This window comes from Oncorhynchus gorbuscha, linkage group LG06, assembly GCF_021184085.1.
Source record: "Oncorhynchus gorbuscha isolate QuinsamMale2020 ecotype Even-year linkage group LG06, OgorEven_v1.0, whole genome shotgun sequence".
Lineage (NCBI taxonomy): Eukaryota > Metazoa > Chordata > Actinopteri > Salmoniformes > Salmonidae > Oncorhynchus > Oncorhynchus gorbuscha.
Genome location: NC_060178.1, coordinates 67,105,841 through 67,130,149, shown reverse-complemented (window position 1 = coordinate 67,130,149; position 24,309 = coordinate 67,105,841). Strand labels below are relative to the sequence as shown.

The 24,309-nt window shown below is 44.3% G+C and overlaps 1 protein-coding gene across 2 annotated transcripts in view; it reads right to left on the bottom strand.

The window, feature by feature from the left end:
* Positions 1–24,309, bottom strand: part of LOC124038254 (protocadherin-15-like) — a 275,775-nt gene that overhangs the window by 188,514 nt on the left and 62,952 nt on the right. For both annotated transcript variants that reach the window (XM_046353882.1, XM_046353881.1), the window contains exons 4-7: positions 10,287–10,447; positions 9,015–9,170; positions 7,225–7,344; positions 6,989–7,099 (exon numbers count right to left, since the gene is read on the bottom strand). In XM_046353882.1, the coding sequence (XP_046209838.1) occupies positions 6,989–7,099; positions 7,225–7,344; positions 9,015–9,170; positions 10,287–10,447 (548 nt within the window). The remainder of the gene's footprint in view (positions 1–6,988; positions 7,100–7,224; positions 7,345–9,014; positions 9,171–10,286; positions 10,448–24,309) is intronic.

The window sequence follows — 24,309 nt, the reverse complement described above, 5'->3', positions numbered from 1 at the left end:
CTCACGGCTACTGACCAGGAGAAATAGGCACGGCCGACAACCTTTATTTAACTGGACAAGTCAGTTAAGAACAAATTCGTATTTATAATGACGGCCTTCTCCGGCAAAACCCGGACGATGCTGGGCCAATTGTGCGCAGCACTATGGGACTTCCAATCACGGCCGGATGTGAGACAGCATGGATTCGAACCAGGTACTATAGTGACGCCTCTTGCACTGAGATGCAGTACCTTAGACCGCTGCGCCACTCGAGAGCCCAAACCAGCCTAATTAGCACCACTTAATTTCCCATATGTCTACCTCCCTCCTGTGGCCTGTTGGTAGTCTGGGGGCCACTGCCTTGCTCTAGTAAAAGCTCTAATGAAATCTATCCTGATATGCTAAACAATAACATGACAGAGCTCCAAAGAGAGCCTGGAGTCTTTATGCAAATTATAAAATAAATAATTATGTCAACATGAAGGAGGGACCGACATTTCAGTTAGGTAGTTTTGGACTCAAAGTAATTATGTGTTAGGTAAATGTTAAGCTATTTGTAAAGCTGTGTTTATTTGTTTGTCTCTTTGTTTCCTTCCTGAGCGGTATGATGGCTGCGTGGTCCCATGGTGTTTATACTTGCGTACTATTGAAATACATCCCCAGGTACACCTCCAATTTACTCAAATTATTTCATTAGCCTATCAGAAGCTTATAAGCTATGACATAATTTTCGGGAATTTTCCAAGCTGCTTAAAGGCACAGTCAACTTAGTGTATGTACTGTAAACCTCTGACCCACTGGAATTGTGATACAGTGAATTATAAGTGAAATAATCTGTCTGTAAACTATTGTTACAGATTTTCAAAAGGTTAGTGAATGATTTATTTTTTAATCCTGCTTTTATAATTTTATATTTTCTGGGACAAAATGGCTGCCTCTTGTCTTTGTTTCGGTGGTGGTGTAATATAAATATGTGGTGTGTTTTCACCGTAAAAAAAAAACGTTTTAGAAATCTGACTTGCTGGGTAGATGAACAAGGTGTTTATCTTTCATTTGAGCTATTGGACTTGTTAATGTGTGGAGGTTAAATATTACTAAAAATATTTTTTGCATTTTGCGTTATGCTAATGAGCTTGAGCCTGTAGTCACGATCCCGGATCCGGGATGGGTAGCATCAAGAAGCAGCCAGAGCTGTCAGTCTGCATGAAGCAGCCAGAGATGTCAGTCTGCAAAGAGCTGCCGGTCTGCAAGGAGCTGTCAGTCTGCAAGGAGCTGCCAGTCTGCAGGGTGCTGTCAGCCTGCATTGAGCAGTCAGAGCTGTCAGTCTGTATGAAGCAGCCACAGCTGTCAGTTTGCATGAAGCAGCCAGAGCTGTCAGTCTGCATGAAGCAGCCAGAGCTGTCAGTCTGCATGAAGCAGCCAGAGATGTCAGTCTGCAAAGAGCTGCCAGTCTGCAAGGAGCTGTCAGTCTGCAAGGTGCTGTCAGTCTGTATGAAGCAGTCAGAGCTGTCAGCCTGCATGGAGCAGTCAGAGCTGCCAGAGTTGCCAGTCTGCAAGGAGTTGCCAGTCTGCAAGGAGCTGTCAGTCTGCAAGGAGCTGCCAGTCTGCAAGGAGCTGCCAGTCTGCAAGGAACTGCCAGTCTGCAGGGTGCTGTCAGCCTGCATGGCGCAGTCAGAGCTGTCAGTCTGTATGAAGCAGCCAGAGCTGTCAGTCTGCATAAAGCAGCCAGAGCTGTCAGTCTGCATAATGCAGCCAGAGCTGTCAGTCTGCATAAAGCAGTCAGAGCTGTCAGCCTGCATGGAGCAGTCAGAGCTGTCAGTGTGTATGAAGCAGCCAGAGCTGTCAGTCTGCATGAAGCAGCCAGAGCTGTCAGTCTGCATGAAGCAGCCAGAGCTGCCAGTTTGCAAAGAGCTGTCAGTCTGCAAGGAGCTGCCAGTCTGCAGGGAGCTGTCAGTCTGCAAGGTGCTGCCAGCCTGCATGGAGCAGCCAGAGCTGTCAGTCTGCATGATGCAGCCAGAGGAGCCAGTCTGCATGGAGCAGCCAGAGCTGTCAGTCTGCATAGAGCAGCTAGATCCGCCAGTCAGCCATGATCTTCTAGATCTGCTAGTCAACCAGAATCTTCCAGATCCGCCAGCCAGCCAGGATCTACCGGAGCCTACTACCTGCCTGAGCTTCATCTCAGTACTGGGCTTCCTCTCAGTACTGGGCCTCCTCTCAGTCCCGGGCTGCCCCTCAGTCCAGAGCTGCCCCTCAGTCCCGAGCTGCCTCAGTCCCGAGCTGCCCCTCAGTCCCGAGCTGCCCCTCAGTCCCGAGCTGCCCCTCAGTCCCGAGCTGCCCCTCAGTCACGAGCTGCTCCTCAGTTCAGTGGGGTTCTGGGTGAGGACTATTAGGCCATGGTCAGCGGCGAGGGTGGATTATCCCAGGACGCGAAGGGGAGGAACTATGACATTAATGGAGTGGGGTCCATGTCCCAAGCCGGAACCGCCACCATGGACAGACGCCCACCCGAACCCTCCCTATGGTTATGAGGTGCGTCCGGGAGTCTGCACCTTAGGGGGGGGGTTCTGTCACGCCTTGGTCATTGTGTTTTGTGTTTTCGTTATATATTTGTTCAGGCCAGGGTGTGACATGGGTTTATTGTGTTGTCGTATTGGGGTTTTTGTAGTCATTGGGATTGTGGTTGATTAGGGGTATGTCTAGTTTAGGCTTGGCTGCCTGAGGCGGTTCTCAATCAGAGTCAGGTGATTCTTGTTGTCTCTGATAGGGAACCGTATTTAGGTAGCCCGGGTTTCACTGTGCATTTCGTGGGTGATTGTTCCCGTCTCTGTGTATCGTTCACCAGCTAGGCTGTATTAGGTTTCGTTCCATTTGTTGTTTTTGTATTTATTAGTTATTTCATGTATCGTTCCATTTCTCTTCATTAAAGACATGAGTAACCACCACGCTGCATTTCGGTCCGACTCTCTTTCGACAAACGAAGAACGCCGTTACACCGTCGATATATATCCAAAGTGTCAATTTATTTGGCGTGTTTGATCCAGAAAAACACTGCTTCCAACTTACGCAACTTCGCTACAAAATATCTCAAAGTGTACCTGTAAACTTTTCCAAAACATTTCAAACTACTTTTGTAATACAACTTTAGGTATTTCTAAACGTATATAATCAATCAAATTGAAGACGGGATGATATGTGTTCAATACAGGAGCAAAACAAACTGAAGCTACGTTTCTGGTTACGCGCCAAAAGGTACACATGAAGTGACGTTCGTTCTGAGCTATGGTACTTCTTCATTACAAAAAGGAAAAACCTCAACCAATTTCTACAAACTGGTGACATCCAGTCAAAGAGGTATGAACTGCAGGAAAGTCGATTAGAATTCTGCATTCCCCATGTAATGATATTGAAAAGACAGTGACTTTAAAAAAAAAAATCTGAATGGTTTGTCCTCTAGGTTTCGCCTGCTAAATAAGTTCTGTTATTGTTATGGTTTTCTTCTGGTGAAAGAGAGGAGGACCAAAATGCAGCGTGGTTATCTTTATACATCTTTAATGAAAGATGAAAAATGAACAAAATACAAAACAAGAAACGTGAAAAAAATGAAACAGCCCTATCTGGTGCAACAAACACAGAGACAGGAACAATCACCCAGGAAATACTCAAAGAATATGGCTGCCTAAATATGGTTCCCAATCAGAGACATCGATAAACCACTCCAGGCAACCATAGACTTACCTAGAATACTATACTACACACAACCCCATAAATCTACAAATCCCTAGACAAGACAAACACATAATCACCCATGTCACACCCTGGCCTAACCACAATAATAAAGAAAACACAAAATACTAAGGCCAGGGCGTGACAGTTATACTCAGAGTCATGATTTAGAAACTTCAGATTTTTTTCTATCCAATATTACTACTACTAATAATAATATGCATATATTAGGGACAGATTAGGAAGCAGTTCAGTTTTGGCACGCGATTCATCCGAAAGTGAAAACGCTGCCCCCTACCCCAAACAGGTTAGAGTAACTAACTTTGGCCTTCAGGATAGCTTGCGTGCACTAATTTCTCATTTGTCTATATGCGTGTGCCTTTCGCCAAATGGAATTATTGAGGTAGAGTCATGGTCGAACCAGGGGCTGAACCTGTTTTTAATTCTTGTTTTCTTTACGGGGCATGCTTGTTAAGAACAGGCCAGGGCAGACGGTGAACAGATTGCCAGGTGGAATCCAAGCAGCAAAGCAGCAGGCAATGGGAGTAGGTGGGAGAAGATTTACTTATGGAATTAATTGAATTGTAATTTATCTTTCTTCTTGGCTTTAAAAGAAGCTTCAGATTAAATATTACTCACTCAGTTCCAAGTTGAATGGTGTTTGCTGGTCATTGGTTTGCCAGAGCATTTGCTGTATAGACCTTGGAAATAAGAATCTTTGGTAGTAGGAATCCTTCCATGTTATTTTGTCCAAAATCAAGTTGTAGGTTTGAAGTTTTGATTTGGAGTGAAGGTTATGTTTTGGAGGGTAGTATCCTTTATATGTCCTTGTGGAAACATCAAGTTCATCTAACTCGAAACCATTTTTTTTTTAAACATGCTGAAAAAATGTGGGAGCCCATCTGCTCATGATTTCTCTATCTCTCAAGGCTTGATGTGACATTATGACACCAGGCATAGTAAATTTGATTAGACGTATCCCATCAAAGGGATGCTGACTAAAAGGGGGTTAGATCTGAAGTCAGTGGTCTCCATCACCACAGATGGAGCTCCAGCCATGATAGGAAGAGGGCGGGGACTGGTTGCAAGTTTGAAAGAGGACCACCCTGAACTGAAATCATATCTCTCCTGTGTCTTGGAAAATAGTATTCTGAGGTCATGAAAACAATGATGAAACTGATTAACTTTTTGAGAGCAACACAGCCTGTTACGAGGCATTCTGAAGCATACTACTGCACAACAGATGGCTCAACAAAGGCAGGGTTTTGGAATGCTTTAGGGCCATACAGGAGGAAATCAAAGCTTTCATATCAGAGCAAAATAGTGACTAGGCAACTCAGTTTTCTGAGTTTTTGGAAGATGAGTAGAAGATGGAAACAGTTGTAGTTTTGCCATACATTGCATCACACCTTAATCAACTGAATGTTAAGCTGCAGAGACGGGACAACACAGTGTGTGATATAACAGCAGTCCGGGCTATACAGAAGAAATGAGAGGTTTTCAAGAATGATCTCCAGGGAGAACTTGTCCACTATTCCAATCTTCTGGTGTAAACACAGGGAGACAAAGATGTCTCAAACCATGATTATTTCACCCAGAAGCTGATGGATAACTTCAAGGCTCGCTTTGATAACTTCACTGTTGGAAGAGAACTGCTGCTGCTCATCCAGAACCTCTTCTTGGTCATAAACATGACAAAGTTGTCAAAAGAAGCAAAACAGATCTTCAGATTGGTAGATTTTGCATAACTGCAAATGGAGTTGATTGAGCTGCAAGAAAATGTGGGTTTGAAGGAGCAGGCTGGTGATTGTGACCCTGTCACTTTCTGGGGGATGATGGTGCCTGCAACTTGTTCCACTCCCATACTGTGAACAACAACTCCTTGTGCCTTTTCTAGAACATGACATAGCTTTAGATGATAACTGCCTTCACTTGTCTCAGTGTTGATACCATCTTGTGTTGACAGTGGCAGGGATGCCTCTTTCCCCAAATTCAGCCTCAAACACCTCTTTGAATGTTGTGCTTGTATGCAGCAGTGAGCTGATTTTTGATAACATTGAAATAGAAGGAGTTATCATTTTTGTTTCTTTCAAGCCATCTCCCACCACCAGCTGGAAAGTGTGGGAAAAACACTGCAAGCACAGTGTTTTTGATTCTAAAATCATCATATTTGTGACTCAAGTCCAAGTCATGTGACTCGAGTCCACACCTCTGACTTACAGTACAGTCTATTTATAATACAGCCATAATGTATGTATTCTTATGCCATTATTTAACTGTCTACTTTAATTAAATGCTCTGTTTACTCATTGCTGTGTATCTTTGTTTCCTCTGTAGAACCATAAATGTTTAAAACATTAGATTAAGGCCAGCAATGTACAACCATCACAATAGTCTAATAACTCACAAGCAAGTATAATTATGCCACTTTTATTCCATAACTATACATTTGTCTGTCAAGCAATTCATCCAAAACAGTCAAATAATCAAAGCTTCTAGAGGATGATGATTTAATTTATGGATAAACAGTTTGCAAAAGATGTACTATAATTGCCAACGAGAAATCATCTTCTTCCAATTACGTACATTTTCCTTTGAGTAATAACAGATAGCTAACTAGTAAGGTTTTGGTTTGTCCGGTGATGGCAAACTTAAACAAGCATCCACCAATCTAAGTAACGATTACTAATTTACCCAATCTAAACGATTTGGACAAATAGAAGTCCATAAACCAGGGGTATTTAACTACTATTTGAGAAAGTCCAGTCACTCAAAATTCCTAGGTAGCAAAGGTTCGGATGCATATTGTCATTCATCGGTGTATTAGCAAACCCCCACCTCGCAACACCATGTTTTATGTATGTTTATAGAGGGCCACATGGGCACATAATCTGGCCATGTTAACTACAAGATTCAGATAGCTGGTTGGCATAACTTACCTACCTAGCTAACGTGGGCTAGTTGTTCAACTGGACACTTCTGACAAGTTAATTACACAAGAGGAAATCTTCTATTACAACTCTTAATTTTTACATTAAAAGCCTGACAGAGTGTTTTGCAAAACACCAATCCATTACCTTAGCCAGGGCAAAAAACGTAAACTCTTTCCGAATATTATTCAATCAAGTTTAACCCTGTCAATACCAAGTAAAATCTTTACAAAAAACAATTTCAAGAGGATCAATTTGATTCATTCATATGCAATATGCACAAACACACAGGCATGCGCCTACACACTTCTGGCATCTACACACAAACAAACAAAGGAAATAGCAAAGAGTCTCACGTTGGCTTGAACAATGACCAGGTAGCGTGTTCTCTCTTCGTAGTTTAGTCTCTCAGCCAGAACAATGTACCCAGAGAGACTATTCCCTACAACCACAGTTTCGTTAGACACCTGATAGAGAGAGAGAGAGAGTGTTCACTCATAGTTTTCATTAACAACATACATTGTTCCACTATTCCATAGTCCTATAGCTTAAATAAGTCAGTCTTCAGTAAGAAAGCATTACATCCACGTACTGGGTCGTTGGGGTTGTACTGGATGCCATATTCTATCTGTCCGTTAGGCCCGTCATCGATGTCTGTGGCCCCATTGTCTTCACCAAAGCCTGTGAATATGATGGTCCCGGCAGGAGTGAGCTGGAGGCAGAGATAGAGGGAGCAAACCGTCATCAGGCATGTCACTCTGTCAGGACATTGCAACAACTCTATCTCACATAAATGACTGACCCCTCCCAAGGTCACAAGGACACAGTGTGTCTTCAATAGAAGATGGCCAAATACTGCCAGAAGTGTAAGAAGTTGAGACCTTTGTCATTATGCTATAGAAAGAGTGAATTCATTAACTGATTTGAAATGAAAACATTGTCATCAGCAGCCATGAATGTGTGTTTCTCCGGGGGTCTCTGCACCCAACTGACAGCCATAACAACCACTCAGAGAGATGCTGAAGAGAAAGGGGCCTCGAGGGGAGTTCAGCTAAGTTCAGGAGCGGTTTGACAGCAGCGGAGTTTGACTCATAGCTGTTCAGGGAGTAGTGTTTCCTGGAATAACACACACTCGTTGTGAAATACATAAAACACAGGAAGTGTCAACAAAGTAGACATCAGTCATGGTTGTCTACTCTAGACAACACAATGTCTGACTCTGAGCCTCTTGATAGGTGTCATGTGAAAATCTGGTTTTGATAGCTGAAATAATAAGACATCTCAAATGTCTAGTGTCATTAATGTAATGTGGTTGTACAGGGATGGCATTTTGGAAAAGAGACAAACAGATATAACTAGAGATTTTGTCAGTGACACACAATATAAAATTACTTCTATTTCCCTTTGACAGCTGGGGTCTATGATGGAGGAGAACCATGGTAATTTCAGAATGAGTTATACAGTATCTGCACACGTCTTCAAAGGAGTATGCAAATATCCACATCATTTGCTTGTTTGTTCAGTTCTGCAGACCTTTTTGGTCAAAATAATCCTAATAACTTATGCTAAAAATAGTACTGCAAAATGCAACCAAAAGTCAATTTGTATAGGTGTAGATATAGGTGTGGATATCACTGACTGATTTTGATAAGACACATTTTACATTTCTAAACACAGTGATGCCTAACACAAAATAAAATGTGATATATTGACTCACACAGCTATCTTAAATCAAATAGAAAAACACACACACGCACGCATTTACATGCATGCGTATGTACAAGCACACGTGCACACACACATACTATACTGAGCTGAACATGCCATCTATAGCACGCAGAGCACACAGACAGGATCCCCAGGATTCACTGGGAACATGCAAACTAGTGTGCCACTGAGCAATTTCATGCACTAGAGAATGAACAGATATTCTGAAGATCTGAGGATCAGCTATTGTTCTATTATCCTGGGAACCTTCTGCTTAACATGCGTATAATAGCTGTTGTCATGTATTACTCTGTCTCCGTGCTGAAGGCGTATCAACAAAATAGAAATACAGAATCCCCCTGTTGCTACAGAGTAGTCTACACTCTATTTCACTGTGCCAACATCAAAAATGCTTTGACTCTTTAATCAGGTAGGTCCATCATTTAAATGATCACCAAACCTGGACCATTCTTTGTATTTCAAAGAATGAAGTGTGAATCTACTACAGTAGGAGTCCCTTTCTGTAAGGCATCTGGGCTTTGTTGACTGCTGGAAGGGTCATGATGACTTTCAAACCTCATTTGAGGAATCAGCTTGTGAATTACCGTGGGGATAAAGAAATGCTCACTAAAGAAAAAAGCAATAATTGTTGTAGTAACTCGCTCTTTCGCTCACCTCGTTGACGGCTACATAGTAGCGCTGCTGTTGAAAGCGAGGCGTGTTGTCGTTTTTGTCCCTGATTACAATGCGGACCTCGTGGAGAATCACTGTCCCAACCAGCTCATTGGTGCACTGGACTTTCACCACGACGGTAGAGATATATGAGGGGGGCTAAAGGCAAGAAAGAAAGAGAGAGAGAAAGGGAGAAAAGGAAGAACTGTAAATCAACCAATTCATCAATCATTAAAACGATCAATAAACTCTGGATTATGTAATCACTGTAGAAAAATACATTGGCACACTGCTCCAAAGCCCGTTACCTCAGTAGATCCAAAACCGACAAACAAGTCTACACGTTTTGGAATGGCCTTGTCAAGTCCAGACCTAATCCCAATTGAGATGTTGTGGCAGGACTTGAAATGAGCATTTGAATGCTTCAAAATAAATGTCACTGAGTTAAAGCAGTTCTGCATGAAGAGTGGACCAATATTCCTCCACAGTGATGTGAGAGACTGATCAACAACTGCAGGAAGTGTTTGGATGGTGTCATTACAGCTAAAGGTGTCCCAACCAGTTATTGAGAGTAATTACTTTTTTACACAGGGACATTGGGTGTAGCATAACTTTGTTTATGAAATTGTTGTGTTATTGTTATTTGCTCACACAGGTTCCCTTTATCTAATATTAGGTTTTGGTTGAATATCTGATAATATTCAGTATTAAAAACATGCAAAAGTAGAGAAAATTATAAAGGGGGATAATGCTTTTCATAGTACTGTATGTCTAGTTGTAAGGGACTTCCTCCTCTTCTTCCGAAGAGGTTAGGCGAGAAGGATCGGAGGACCAATATGCGGCGTGGTAAGTGTCCATGGTTCTTTTAATAAGAAATAGTACACATGAACAACTGAATACAAAGAACAATAAACGTGGAATGAATGAAACCCAAAACAGTACCGTGTGGTGAAAAACAGACATGGAAACAAACACCCACAAAAGAAAACAGTGAAACCCAGTCTACCTAAGTATGATTCTCAATCAGAGACAACTAATGACACCTCCTTTGATTGAGAACCATTCTTGGCCGAAACATACAAATCCCCAAATCATAGAAAAACAAACGTAGACTGCCCACCCCAACTCACGCCCTGACCATACTAAATAAATACAAAACAAAGGAAATAAAGGTCAGAAAGTGACACTAGTAGGCTTGTGTCTGCCAACATTTCTTAGCGAGACCCTCTACAACGACATTATCCCACACCAACCTGGGGCCGGGTCCATACTCACATCTCTGTCCAGGACGCGTCCGGTGCTGTTGAGGAACAGTCTCTGCCTGAGGGGGTCCAGGATGACCCAGTAGGCGTAATTGTCCAGCAGGGTCAGAGAGATGGTCCTGCCTGGGTCCTCTGCTCTCCCATTGATCTGCATATTTTTCACTATAACTGTGCCTGCACAGAAGTAACATATTATGATATATTGTAATTTTGCACACATTTGTTTTATACTTTGCAACTTACATTTATTTAACACATTTATGCTCAGTCTGTAGCCCATGCAAAAATCAAACCTTCAACCATTGTGTTACAAGCACCACGCCTCAAACAACAGTCATGTTACACAGCAGCATAATGATCAGGGTTTACTCTCTAAAACATCTAAATCCCTTTGCAGAGAAAGGCTCATTTGGGCTAGCACCAGGCATTACCAAATTATTTTCCTCAAGAGCCACTCTTAAGTTTCGGATGAATTGCATCCTTGCCTTTTAATTACAATTAGAATGATTCGAATCTGACACTGCAGCACTCGAGGACTAGACAAAAACACAGCATTGGAATTTTGGCCTTGGCATTGGCTAGAGGAATCCAACCAATTGTGCCTTGGTTGATTGGCATGCTTGTTAGGGTATCAGTACTACACCACAACACATTCTGACCTTGTTGATGTGCAGTCACCTTTTCTAACATTTTTGCAAGACAAAATACATATGATCAGAAGTAATTCTGCTCGCCGTCTGTAGCAAGGCATGTGCAGTATCCACATGAGGTTAAAATTAACGTAGTTACAGAACCCTGAACCAAGCCATATGCTGGCAAACTACATATGTACTGTGCTGAGTTTAACACTTGCCTTACTACTAGCACATAGATGCAAGCAGATCATTTAGCTATAAAATAAAATAGGATGGTGTGTATCTTTATGGATGTTTTAATTACAGTGTAGCACGCTATAATTTTGTGCTTTAATCTCAAAACAAGGCATTTTCATACATATTTAAACTTCAGTAACTTCAGAGGGAAATCTTTTTGGAATATTTAGGTCATAAAATACACTGCTGATAATATTACAAATACTATTACTGGGGAGGGAGAGGGAGCCTTGTTGCTTTCTAAAGTTAATTACGCTTCAATTGTCTAGAGAGACTAACACAGGCAATGGCCCTTACCATTTCTATCAATGGAAGATTTATGCACTTCTAGGGCTCTATTTTAATGAACCTAACGCAATGGTCAATCTAAGCGCTGGGCAGTAGTGTTATAGGTTCGGGCTATGTCAGAAATATTTTTGGTATTTTCACAAGCACAATTATCGGCGCAATTGGCTTGGTTTTGATGAATAAACAAGTTGTGGCCAATCAGAACATGCGCCATAGCTAAATATATGGTTGCTTCAAGTTGTGTACTTACGGTCTTTTATGTATTGCCTTGGAATCGACTCCAATTCCAATGTGAGTCTGTTATAGGTTGTTAAACAGCTTACAGAATCAAAATGTGGACCTATCAAATCTTTGCTAAATATGTTAACTTGAACATGTTTGCAGTCCACATTGTTGTAAGTAATTGCATGGCTTCAATGTTGAAATATATGCATAGCATTCTCACTTATATAGAGGCTATGCCTACTGCAAATGGCATTATGGCCAAGCATGGATGAGCCAAATGTTGTCAATAAGCAAGACTAAATTCACTAAAAAGAGAGCGATTAATTCTAATCAAATTCTAAACAAAACTAAACAACAACTTGTTTTAAATAGGCAGACACAGTAATTGCTTCCCATGTGCATATAATATTAAAACAAAGCAGACTATGGAAGTTGTGACGAGGTGAGGTAGGACCCAGGAGCAGAGAATAGAACCAGACGAGGAACCAGTTGTTTAGAATTCATGTAAATACTTTACACAGTCAGAATTTCACTTCTTGTTTGGAATATTGCCTGCCCTATGAGTTCTGTTATACTCACAGACATAATTCAAACAGTTTTAGAAAATTCAGAGTGTTTTCTATCCAATAGTAATAATAATATGCATATATTAGCAATCTAGGACAGAGTAGGATGCAGTTCACTATGGGCACGCAATTCATCCAAAGTGAAAATACTGCCCCCTATCCTCAACAAGTTATGGCACAAATTTTGACAGCGGAAACGCAGCCTATCCAGCCATGACACAGACTGCCCATTATGCTTAACACCAGCCCAAACATAAAGCACTAAGTCACTTACTCTCTCAATCTAATACTTACAAAACTCACAAAGGAAAGAGGTACTGTTGATACTTTCACACAAGATAAAGTAAACTTCTGCAAGGGGTGAGAGGCCTTGATAAAACAAATCCCACAGAAACATTCCACCTATTGGTTTCTCTCCATACTCTTAGAAAAAAGGGTTCCAAAAGGGGTTATTTGCGGAAGGATGGGTTATACCAAGAACTGGTTTGACCAGAATAACCCTTTTGGAAGACAATGGTTCTTTATAAAGCAAAGGGTTCTACCTAGAACCTTCAACATCCTAAGAACCATTTTTTGAAGAAATGGTTTTTTGATGATTCTTTGGAAGGCAATCAGGATTATTTGGAAGGCAAGAAGGGTTCTACATAGAACCATATATAATATTTCTCAGCAAGCTCTATTGCAGGGAGATTTTCAGAATGGTTTGTTTTACTGTAATATCTGTGTTTTTGAATGTACATTGATTGGTTGATTAAAGTTATGCTACACAAAGATAAATAACATGCCGTTTTCGAAACTAACCCAATCTCTTAGTAATTTGATTTATTGTAGCTGTTACTGAGATGGTTGTTCCAGTTAAGATGATTGAGGTAGTCTCAGTAATCATTCTTCCCTACCCTGGCACTCATTCTGAATGCAGGTTGTGGGTGATTAACAAATCCAATTGTTGGATATCCTAACTCTGGCTGGATTCCAATAGGAATTACACATCATCTTGCAAGCCAACATTTTGTGATCTGCAGGCCTGGTGTGGCCAGTAAACCAGGAGATCCCCAACACCACTGTGTTAGGGTATAACTAGACCCTCAAAGAAAGGCCTTATGATATACACAGAGTATACAAAATCTTATTATAAACTGGGTGGTTTTAGCCCTGAATGCTGATTGGCTGACATGCATGTAATATCAGACCGTATACCAGGGTATGACTAAATAATGATTTTTACCTCTCCAATTACATTGGTAGCCAATATATATAATAAGGCACCTTGGGGGTTTGTGGTATATGGCCAATATATCACGGCTATGTGCTGTATAAAGGCACTCCACGTTGCGTCGTGCAGAGAACAGCCCTTAGCCATGGTATATTAGCCATATACCACACCCCCCGGTGCCTTATTGCTTAAAAAACACCTGCTCATTCCATGACATAGACTGACCAGGTAAATCCAGGTGAAAGCTATGATCCCTTATTGATGTCACTTGTTAAATCCACTTCAATCAATGTAGATAAAGGGGAGCGGTGCAGATAAAGGGGAGGTTAAAGAAAGATTTTTAAGTCTTGAGACAATTGAGATGGATTGTGTATGTGTTCCATTCAGAGGGTGAATGTGCAAGACAAAAGTGCCTTTTAACAGGGGTCTGGTAGTAGATGCCAGACACACCTGTTTGTGTCAAGACCTGGAACGCCGCTGGGTTTTTCATGCTCAACAGTTTCTCGTGCGTATCAAGAATGATCCCCCAGCCAAAGGACATCCAGCCAACTTGACACAACTGTGGGAAGCATTGGAGTCAACATGGGCCAGCATCCTGGTGAACACTTTAGACACCTTGTAGAGTCCATGCCCCGTCGACGGGGGTTGCTACTCAATATTAGGAAGTTGTTCCTAATGTTTGGTATACTCAGTATATGTAATCTATTGTCGTAAATAATTACATGTTTAAGGCTAATCAGGCCGGTGGAACCGTTCATAAAGGGTTCTCGGAAGAACCCTGCAAAGATAAAAGCGTACTCAGTAGAACCCTTCATAGAGGGTTCTAGGCGGAACCATATACAGAGGGTTCATTGAAGAACCCTACATAGAATGTTGTAGATATAACCATTTGCAAAGGGTTCTACCCAGCATCAAAAAGGGTTCCCCTGTGGGGACAAACCGAAGAACCCTGTATGGTTCTACTCAAAGACAGGGTCATTCTCCACTGACCACTTGACCTCCTAAGCATGTCATCTATTCCAGACTTGTGTGACCAGCCCACTTTTATTCCAAATATCAAAAGACACTTTACAGCATCCCAGAATCATGCTGCCAGACAGGGCTGACACTGAAAATCAGATAGATGTATATTTCAGAAACTATAGGAAGGTATGCAGGTGGAAATGTACTTCACTAGAGATTATATGGTTATGTTTCAAACAATAGGTATGCAATCCAAAGTTTATATAGACCATTTTCTCTAATTGATAGGCCAGGCGCAAAGGACAGTCAGTGCCTTTGTGTGAGTTTGGTAGATATTGAAGATATATTCAAGATAATACCTTTCATAAGATGTGAGCCTTGATGACTCATAACTGACTGTCTGGACTCACGATATCTTAGACTTTGAACCAATATAATCAATCCCTGGATAATTATAGTATAGACGCTGAGGTTTACAAAAGGCTTTGAAGTTAGTGGGGAAAAAGTACTAATCAATAAGCACTTAACTTGTTCTGTACTGAAGTCCAACCGAGACCAGGTTTAATTTTGTGTGATCTTTAAAATAATCCAATAAACATGATATGTTCCATGCAACAGGCAGAAATAACCTGAATAGAAAAGTAATGCGTGTCCTCAATCCACTTAAAAAAGACCATGCTGTAAGAAACAATCCAATACTTTGACTTTTTAAGACCAGTCGTCTTGTATAAGACGTTGTGTCTGAAGTAAGACTTTACTCTATCACAGACAAGGTGGATCAAACTCTGTGTCCGATAAAATGTGACTTGGGTTTGGCTCCTCTGTCTGTCTGGTGAATTCCCTTTAGCACCCATCAACCAGGTGTGAATGGGGAGAGTGAGCAAAGCTGCAACGATAGACAAATAGAATAGGTTATGTATTGTAGACAAAGGCACATTTATACACGCAAACACAAAAACCCTCATACAGTTCACACATAGCAGAGATTGGTATTAAGCCTTTCAAAAGTTACATCAAAAACATGCGTAACCTCAAGCATTTGTTATATACTGTGGGGCAAAAAAGTATTTAGTCAGCCACCATTTGTGCAAGTTCTCCCACTTAACAAGATGAGAGAGGCCTGTAATTGTCATTATAGGTACACTTCAACTATGACAGGCCAAATGAGGAAAACAATCCAGAAATCACATTGTAGGATTTTTTTATGAATTTATTTGCAAATTATAGTGGAAAATAAGTATTTGGTCACCTACAAACAAGCAAGATTTCTGGCTCTCACAGACCTGTAACTTCTTCTTTAAGAGGCTCCTCTGTCCTCCACACAAACAAATGCATGCACACACCCAAGCACACACCAGCTGCTAAGTGAGCCGCCTAGCAATGCCCACTGCACCCTACATGAGTGCGAAGTAACTGCCTCCAACTGAGAATGGGATGTCATCTGTCTGTTTATACATTAACACCAAAAGTAAACTATAACTACAGAGCCAAATGAGAAGAAAATATCAGGGAACTGCTGTTTAGTAGCCTACTGTGTGTAGAGCAGGAAACAAGTGAAAATCCTCAAAATGAAATGGGTCAATGCAAAGCAGGTGAATTGAGCAACAGACCATACCAGAACCAAACATTTCTATTGTTTCGGCAAACTTTCAGTAAACACAAGGCCCAAGATGAAAGGGTGAGTTCAAAAACTAAACAACTTCATTGCATTAAAAGATTCATTCAAAGACCAGCTATATTTCTAATAGACAGCATAATCCCCTTGTTACGTACATTTTCTGAATGAGATTATTTTATAGTGTCCAGATTAGCTGCATCTCCCTCTGCACCATATCTCCTTTTACCCCTAGCGCCTAATTAGCGACTTTCCACAAAACATGTTGTCATGACTTCCGCCGAGGTTGGCTCTCCTGCCCGTTCAGGCTGTGCTCGGCGGTCGTCGTCACCGTCCTATTAGCCACTACCGATCCCTTTTTCGGTTATCTGTTGGTTTTGTCTGATTGTTTTCACCTGTGTGTTAGTTAATTAGTATCTGTATATAATGTAGGTTGTCCCGCCCTTGTTTTGTGCGGGATTGTTTGTTTTTGTCATTTCGTTTCGGCTGTCGGTGTTTTTGTGTTTAATTCTCCGGTTTGTCTGTTATTTCCTGTTTTGGATATTTTTCACCCTGTTTGTATTTTGGGTTGTCCGTGTTTGTTGTTCACCGAAGAATAAACCTATATTCATTATTTGCTCTCTGCGCCTGATTCCACCCACCTTGACTAGTCTTGACAGAATCACGCACCACCCATGGAATCAGCAGGAGCAGCAGCGTCTCCTCTCCCATCGATGGAAGAGAGGGTCCTACATCATACCAGCGTGATTCACCGGATTGGTTCTGCTATGGACCAAATGATGGAGAGAATGGATCGATGGGAGATGAGTGGCCTCCCCACCTTATCTCTAGCAACCCCTTCTCCAGCACCTCCTGTTTCTGCGACCACTTCTGGCTCTGGGGCTCTTCGGCTGACACTCGCACGGGAGTTTGACGGATCGGCAACTGGGTGCCAGGGTTTCCTCCTTCAACTGGAATTATACCTGGCTACTGTGCGTCCTGCTCCCTCTGGAGAGGAGAGCGTGCTCGCCCTCGTCTCCTGCTTGACTGGGCGAGCCCTCGTGTGGGTCAACGCAGTGTGGAATGGTCCGGACTCGGCTAAGGATAATTACCCAGAGTTCACCCGCCGATTCCGAGCTGTTTTTGACCATCCACCCGAGGGTCGGGCGGCGGTGAACGGCTGTTTCACCTGCGTCAGGAGACGAGGAGCATACAGGATTTTGCCCTAGAGTTTAGGATGTTGGCAGCAGGAGCAGGATGGAACTACAGGACCTTGATTGATCATTTTAGATGTAGTCTCAGGGAGGACGTCCGCAGGGAGCTGGCATGGCGGGACACCACATATTCACTGGATGAACTTATCGATCTGGCTATCCGTCTCGACAACCTGCTGGCTGCTCGCGGGCGTTCGGATCAGGTCCTGTCGTTTCCAATCCCCAGCCCCCCTGATTCTATCCCTATGGAATTAGGAGATACAGCTTCGAGGGGGACCGGAGTAGGAGTGTCCTCCTGCACCAGTTGTGGTCGACGAGGGCACACGTCCGACCGGTGCTGGAGGAACTCTTATAGGAGTCGGGAGGACAGGCAGAACACTGCTCGATCACCCCAGGTGAGTAAGCACCAAACTCATTCAGAGCTTCCTGTCGGTCATGTGTTTGTATTGATTTCTTTCCCTGGGTTTTCCCCCTCTCTACAGCATAAAGCGCTAGTCGATTCAGGCGCAGCTGGGAATTTTATGGATCGTGGGCTTGCATTAAGGCTAGGGATTCCCCTGGTGTCGTTAGATCAACCTTTCCCGTGCACTCCTTAGATAGCCGACCATTAGGGTCAGGAGTAATTAGGGAGGCTACTGTGCCGCTGGACATGGTAACGCAGGGTGATCATAAGGAGCAGATTAGCCTGTTCCTTATAGATTCACCTGCGTTTCCAGTGGTGTTGGGGGTTCCCTGGTTAGCTCAACACAGCCCGGTGATTTTCTGGCGACGGGGCTCTTAAGGGGTGGTCAGAGGAGTGTTCAGGTAGGTGTATAGGAGTTGCCGTTGGTGCGACTACGGTGGAGAGTCCAGACCAAGTTTCCACCGTGCGCATTCCCTCTGAATATGCCGATTTGGCTATCGCCTTCAGTAAAGGGAGGGCGACCAAATTACCACCTCATCGTCGAGAGGACTGCGCGATAAACCTTCTGGAAAACGCTGCACTTCCTAGGAGTCACGTTTATCCATTGTCCCAGGAGGAGACAGTTGCGATGGAAACATATGTTTCCGAATCGCTGGGACAGGGGTACATTCAGCCCTCCATATCACCCGTCTCCTCAAGCTTCTTTTTTGTGAAGAAGAAGGATGGAGGTCTGCGTCCGTGTATTGATTATAGAGGTCTAAATTCCATTACAGTGGGGTTTAGTTACCCACTACCTCTCATCGCTACGGCAATGGAATCATTTCACGGGGCGCAATTCTTCACAAAACTGGACCTGAGGAGCACGTATAATCTGGTACGTATCCGGGGAGGAGATGAGTGGAAAACCGCATTTAGTACTACTTCTGGTCATTATGAGTCCCGCGTCATGCCATACGGTTTGAAGAATGCTCCAGCCGTTTTCCAATCCTTCGTAGATGAGATTCTCCGAGACTTGCTCGGTCAGGGAGTGGTAGTGTACATTGATGACATCTTGATCTATTCTGCCACACGCGTGGAGCATGTGTCTCTGGTGCGTAAGGTACTTGGGCGACTACTGGAACATGACCTGTATTGCAAGGCGGAGAAATGTGAGTTTTTCAAACAGTCCGTTTCCTTCCTGGGGTATCGTATTTCCACCTCCGGGGTGGTAATGGAGGATGATCGCGTTACAGCCGTGCGTAATTGGCCGACTCCGACCACGGTGAAAGAAGTGCAGCGGTTTTTAGGGTTTGCCAATTACTACCGGAGGTTTATCCGGGGTTTTGGTCAGGTGGCTGCTCCCATCACCTCACTGCTGAAGGGAGGACCGCTGCGCTTGCGCTGGTCAGCAGAGGCGGTCAGGGCTTTCAGTCGTCTGAAGGAGCTGTTCACCAATGCGCCCGTGTTGGCGCATCCGGATCCCTCTTTAGCGTTCATAATGGAGGTGGATGCGTCCGAGGCTGGGGTTGGAGCCGTGCTGTCCCAATGCTCGGGCGTGCCATCCAAACTCCGCCCCTGTGCTTTCTTTTCGAGCAAACTCAGCCCAGCGGAGCGAAACTATGATGTGGAGGACCGGGAGTTGTTAGCTGTAGTCAAGGCTCTGAAGGTGTGGAGACATTGGCTTGAGGGGGCTAAATACACTTTTCTCATCTGGACTGACCATCGTAATCTCGAGTACATCCGGGAAGCTAAGAGACTAAATCCACGTCAGGCTAGATGGGCCATGTTTTTTACTAGGTTCCAGTTTACCCTCACATATCGGCCAGGCTCCCAAAACACCAAAGCTGACGCACTGTCTCGCCTCTATGATACAGAGGAATGGTCAGTAGTGCCAACTCCCATCATTCCACCGTCATGTCTTGTGGCACCGGTGGTATGGGAGGTAGATGCTGAGATAGAGAGGGCCTCACGGTCAGAGCCGGCTCCTCCTAACTGTCCAGTCGGGACCAAGTACGTGCCGAGGGTGGTCCGGGACAAGCTGATTAGGTGGGCTCATACTCTTCCCTCCTCGGGTCATCCTGGTATCAAGAGGACAGTGCAGAGTCTGAGAGGGAAATACTGGTGGCTCACACTGGCCGGTCCTACTGTCGGGACCGGCCTGGTGAGTGGGCAAGGTATGTTCCATGGGCCGAACTAGCCCAGAACTCCTTACGCCACTCCTCTACTAACTTGTCTCCTTTTGAGTGTGTGTTAGGTTACCAGCCGGTCCTGGCTCCATGGCATCAGAGTCAGACCGAGGCTCCTGCGGTGGAGGAATGGGTACAGCGCTCCAAGGACACCTGGAAAGCCGTTCAGGACTCATTACGGTTAGCGGGAGAACGGCAGAAGAGGAGCGCTGACCAGCACCGCAGTGAGACCCCCGTGTTTGCACCGGGGGACAGGGTCTGGCTCTCGACCCGAAACCTGTCCCTCCGCCTGCCCTGTCGGAAGCTGGGGCCGCAGTGTGTGGGGCCGTTCAAAGTCCTGAGGAGAATACACGAGGTGTGTTATAGGTTACAACTTCCTAGGTATTACCGTATTAACCCCTCGTTTCATGTGTCTCTCCTCAGGCCGGTGGTGGCTGGTCCCCTGCAAGAAGGTGAGGTGTCTGAGGTCCCTCCCCCCCTCTGGACATCGATGGGCCCCCGGCGTATACAGTTCGAGGCATTCTGGATTCTAGACGCCGGGTGGGGGGCCTACAGTACCTCGTGGACTGGGAGGGGTACGGCCCGGAGGAGAGATGCTGGGTTCCGGTGAGGGACATTTTGGACCCTTCTCTCCTGATAGAATTCCACCGCCTCCACCCGGATCGCCCAGCACCTCGTCCTCCGGTACTGTCACGACTTCCGCCGAGGTTGGCTCTCCTGCCCATTCAAACTGTGCTCGGCGGTCGTCGTCACCGTCCTATTAGCCACTACCGATCCCTTTTTCGGTTATCTGTTGGTTTTGTCTGATTGTTTTCACCTGTGTGTTAGTTAATTAGTATCTGTATATAATGTAGGTTGTCCCGCCCTTGTTTTGTGCGGGATTGTTTGTTTTTGTCATTTCGTTTCGGCTGTCGGTGTTTTTGTGTTTTATTTCTCCGGTTTGTCTGTTATTTCCTGTTTTGGATATTTTTCACCCTGTTTGTATTTTGGGTTGTCCGTGTTTGTTGTTCACCGGAGAATAAACCTCTATTCAGTATTTGCTCTCTGCGCCTGATTCCACCCACCTTGACTAGTCTTGACACATGTTCACTGTCAAGTATTGTCATGTTATGTCTTGTTCCTGTTCTTTCTCTTCTCTTCGTTTCCCCCTGCTGGTCGTATTAGGTTACCTTCTCTCCCTCTATCTCTCTCTCTCTCTATGGTCCCTTTCCTTCTCCCAGCTGTCCCTCATTCTCCTCTAACGACCTCGTTTACTCTCTCACACCTGTTCCCTCTTTTCCCTCTGATTAGGTCTCTATTTCTCTCTCTGTTTCTGCTTCTGTCTTTGTCGGATTCTCGTTTGCTTCGCCCTTGTTCTGTCCTGTCGTTATCTGCCTCTTCATTAGATGCTGCGTTTGATCAGGTGCCTCTGTCCTCTACGGCCCGCGCCTACCCGGAGGGACCTGCAGTCTGTTGCCGCTAGCCCTGCTATTCTCCTCTGCTGCTAGAAGGGGACTAGTCAACCGATACATCTGAAGAGGATTTATGTTTTCCCTGTGTTTGAACATTAAAAGACTCTGTTTCTGTTAAACCGCTTTTGGGTCCTCACTCACCTGCATAACATTCACATCTCTGAAAGTGGTCATTTATGAGCACTAAATGGTCTATATTCAAGGAACTTGTGAGCATCCTGCAAGCTAATTCTGCATGGAGAATGAAAGCCTTCTGATTAGCTTTGTGTTGTATGTAAAGCCCACTCATACTCTCAGTCCTGACAGCTTGTGACAACGAGATTTAAGACGTGCTCTCAACACTGCAAGCCTGTTAAATGTTGCTGCAGACACATACAATCTCAAGGAGAATGCAGATAAAACAAGTTCTCTCTGTTCTCTCATTCTCTTGCTCTCTCTCTCCCTCCATCTCTATCACTTTCACCATCTCTCATTCTCTCCATGCTCCCACTCCGTTCTTTTCTCTCTCTCTCTCTCTCTCTCTCTCTCTCTCTCTCTCTCTCTCTCTCTCTCTCTCTCTCTCTCTCTCTCTCTCTCTCTCTCTCTCTCTCTCTCTCTCTCTCTCTCTCTCTCTCTCTCTCTCTCTCCCCCCTCTCTCTCCCCCTCTCTCTCTCTCTCTATGCTCCCCCTCATTCTTTCATTCTCTCCCTCTCTCTCTCGCTCTCCATTCCGTTTCATTGTGAGTAACAGGGAGGATTTTGTGATTATTTTCTATACCTAAGCCTTGACTGGAGAGATCAAAGCTGCTGAAGCTGGACTTGTTTCAGCCTCTGCCTTGGTACAGCTGCTCCATGGATGGCAATGAGCTTCTTAACAATTCCTCTGCAACATAACTTGTCACTTCTATTTGGGCTTATTACAACTATCTGAAGTTATACTTCTCATCTTCACTATATTATTTTCATCTGCACAAACTCTTCCTTCCTTGCTTCCTTCACATGATGATGCAATTTGTTTTAGTTAACAAAGTTGTAGCAAGAGACAGGAAGTGCCATTGGATCCCATTGCTCAAGAGATATAAGTGCATATTGACAGACCAATATATATTTTTATAAATCCACACTGTTATGCTTCACTATTAGCCCATGAGCTTCGCCACTATTCTTTGCTGTGACGATGTGCCTACGAGCTATTGCCACATCAGGACATTTCCCTCCATTTCTCCCCACACAGACTGATTGTTTGGTACAAACTAACCTGCTAACCTGACTATACTTTCGCTAATCTCATCAGACATTGTGGTTTATATATTGAGTGAACACACACACCATAGTCTGGGAGTCATATCTAGAAATGTTTAGCTATGAATGGCTACAGATATGAGTGCTACAGCATAGTCATTTAGATAGGTTGCCTTGGTGTTTTTGGGCACAGGGACTATGGTGGTCTGCTTGAAATATGTAGGTATTACAGACAGGTTCAGGGAGAGGTTGAGCATGCGTCCTGGTAATTTGTCTGTCCCTGCTACCTTGTGAATATTAACCTCTTTAAAGGTCTCACTCACATCAGCTACGGAGAATGTGATCACAGTCGTCAGGAACAGCTGGTGCTCTCATGCATGGTTTAATGTTGTTTTCCTTAAAGCGAGCCTAGAAGACATTTAGCTCATCTTGTAGGCTCACGTCACTGGACAGCTCGAGGTTCAGCTCGAGGTTCAGCTCGAGGATAGTTTGCAGTCCCTGCTCAGAGCCAGATAAGTACAATTCGATCTTAGTCCTGCATTGATGCTTTGCCTGTTAGATGGTTCGTCGAAGGGCGTAGAGAGAATTATTTTTAACTTGCGGATTAATGTCTGTTGGAGGAAATTATAGTTGAAATTATTAATTTGTTATACTGGTGAATGAGGACCCAAAAGCGACTTAACGAAAACAGTCTTTATTCCAGTATATGACAAAAGTAATAATCCTGGATATATCAAGGAGAAAACAAAACAGGAAAAACTGAAATCCACTCGTAGTTGCGAGGACTGACTGGAGACTCGACCATAGACTGCAGGTTGCTTCGGGAAGGCACCGACCGTAGCAGACTAAGACACCTGCTCATACGCAGCATCTGAAGAAGATAAAACACGACAGGGCGAGACAAGGACACAGAACAGCGAACATCATACAAGGATCCGACAAGAACAGAAGCGGAAAACAGAGGGAGAAATATTGGCTCTAATCAGAGGGCAAAATAGGGGACAGGTGTGAAAAGAGTAAATGAGGAACAGCTGGGAGCAGGAACGATAAGGAGAGAGAGCGAGAGAGGGAGAGAGGGAGGGGAAGAGAGGGATAGAAAGAGGGAAAGAACCTAATAAGACCAGCAGAGGGAAACGAATAGAAGGGAAGCACAGAGACAAGACATGATAACCAATGACAAAACATGACAGTACCCCCCCACTCACCGAGCGCCTCCTGGCGCACTCGAGGAGGAACCCTGGCGGCAACGGAGGAAATCATCAATCAGCGAATGGTCCAGCACGTCCCGAGATGGAACCCAACTCCTCTCCTCAGGACCGTAACCCTCCCAAACCACTAAGTACTGGTGACCACGTCCCCGAGAACGCATGTCCATGATCTTTCGTACCTTGTAAATAGGTGCGCCCTCGACAAGGACGGGGGGAGGGAAGACGAACGGGGGGCGCGAAGAAAGGGCTTGACACAGGAGACATGGAAGACAGGGTGGACGCGACGAAGATGTCGCGGAAGAAGCAGTCGCACAGCGACAGGATTGACGACCTGGGAGACACGGAACGGACCAATGAACCGCAGAGTCAACTTGCGAGAAGCTGTCGTAAGGGGAAGGTTACGAGTGGAAAGCCACACTCTCTGGCCGCGACAATACCTAGGACTCTTAATCCTACGTTTATTGGCGGCTCTCACAGTCTGCGCCCTGTAACGGCAAAGTGCAGACCTCACCCTCCTCCAGGTGCGCTCACAACGTTGGACAAACGCCTGAGCGGAGGGAACGCTGGACTCGGCGAGCTGGGATGAGAACAGAGGAGGCTGGTACCCCAGACTACTCTGAAACGGAGATAGCCCGGTAGCAGACGAAGGAAGCG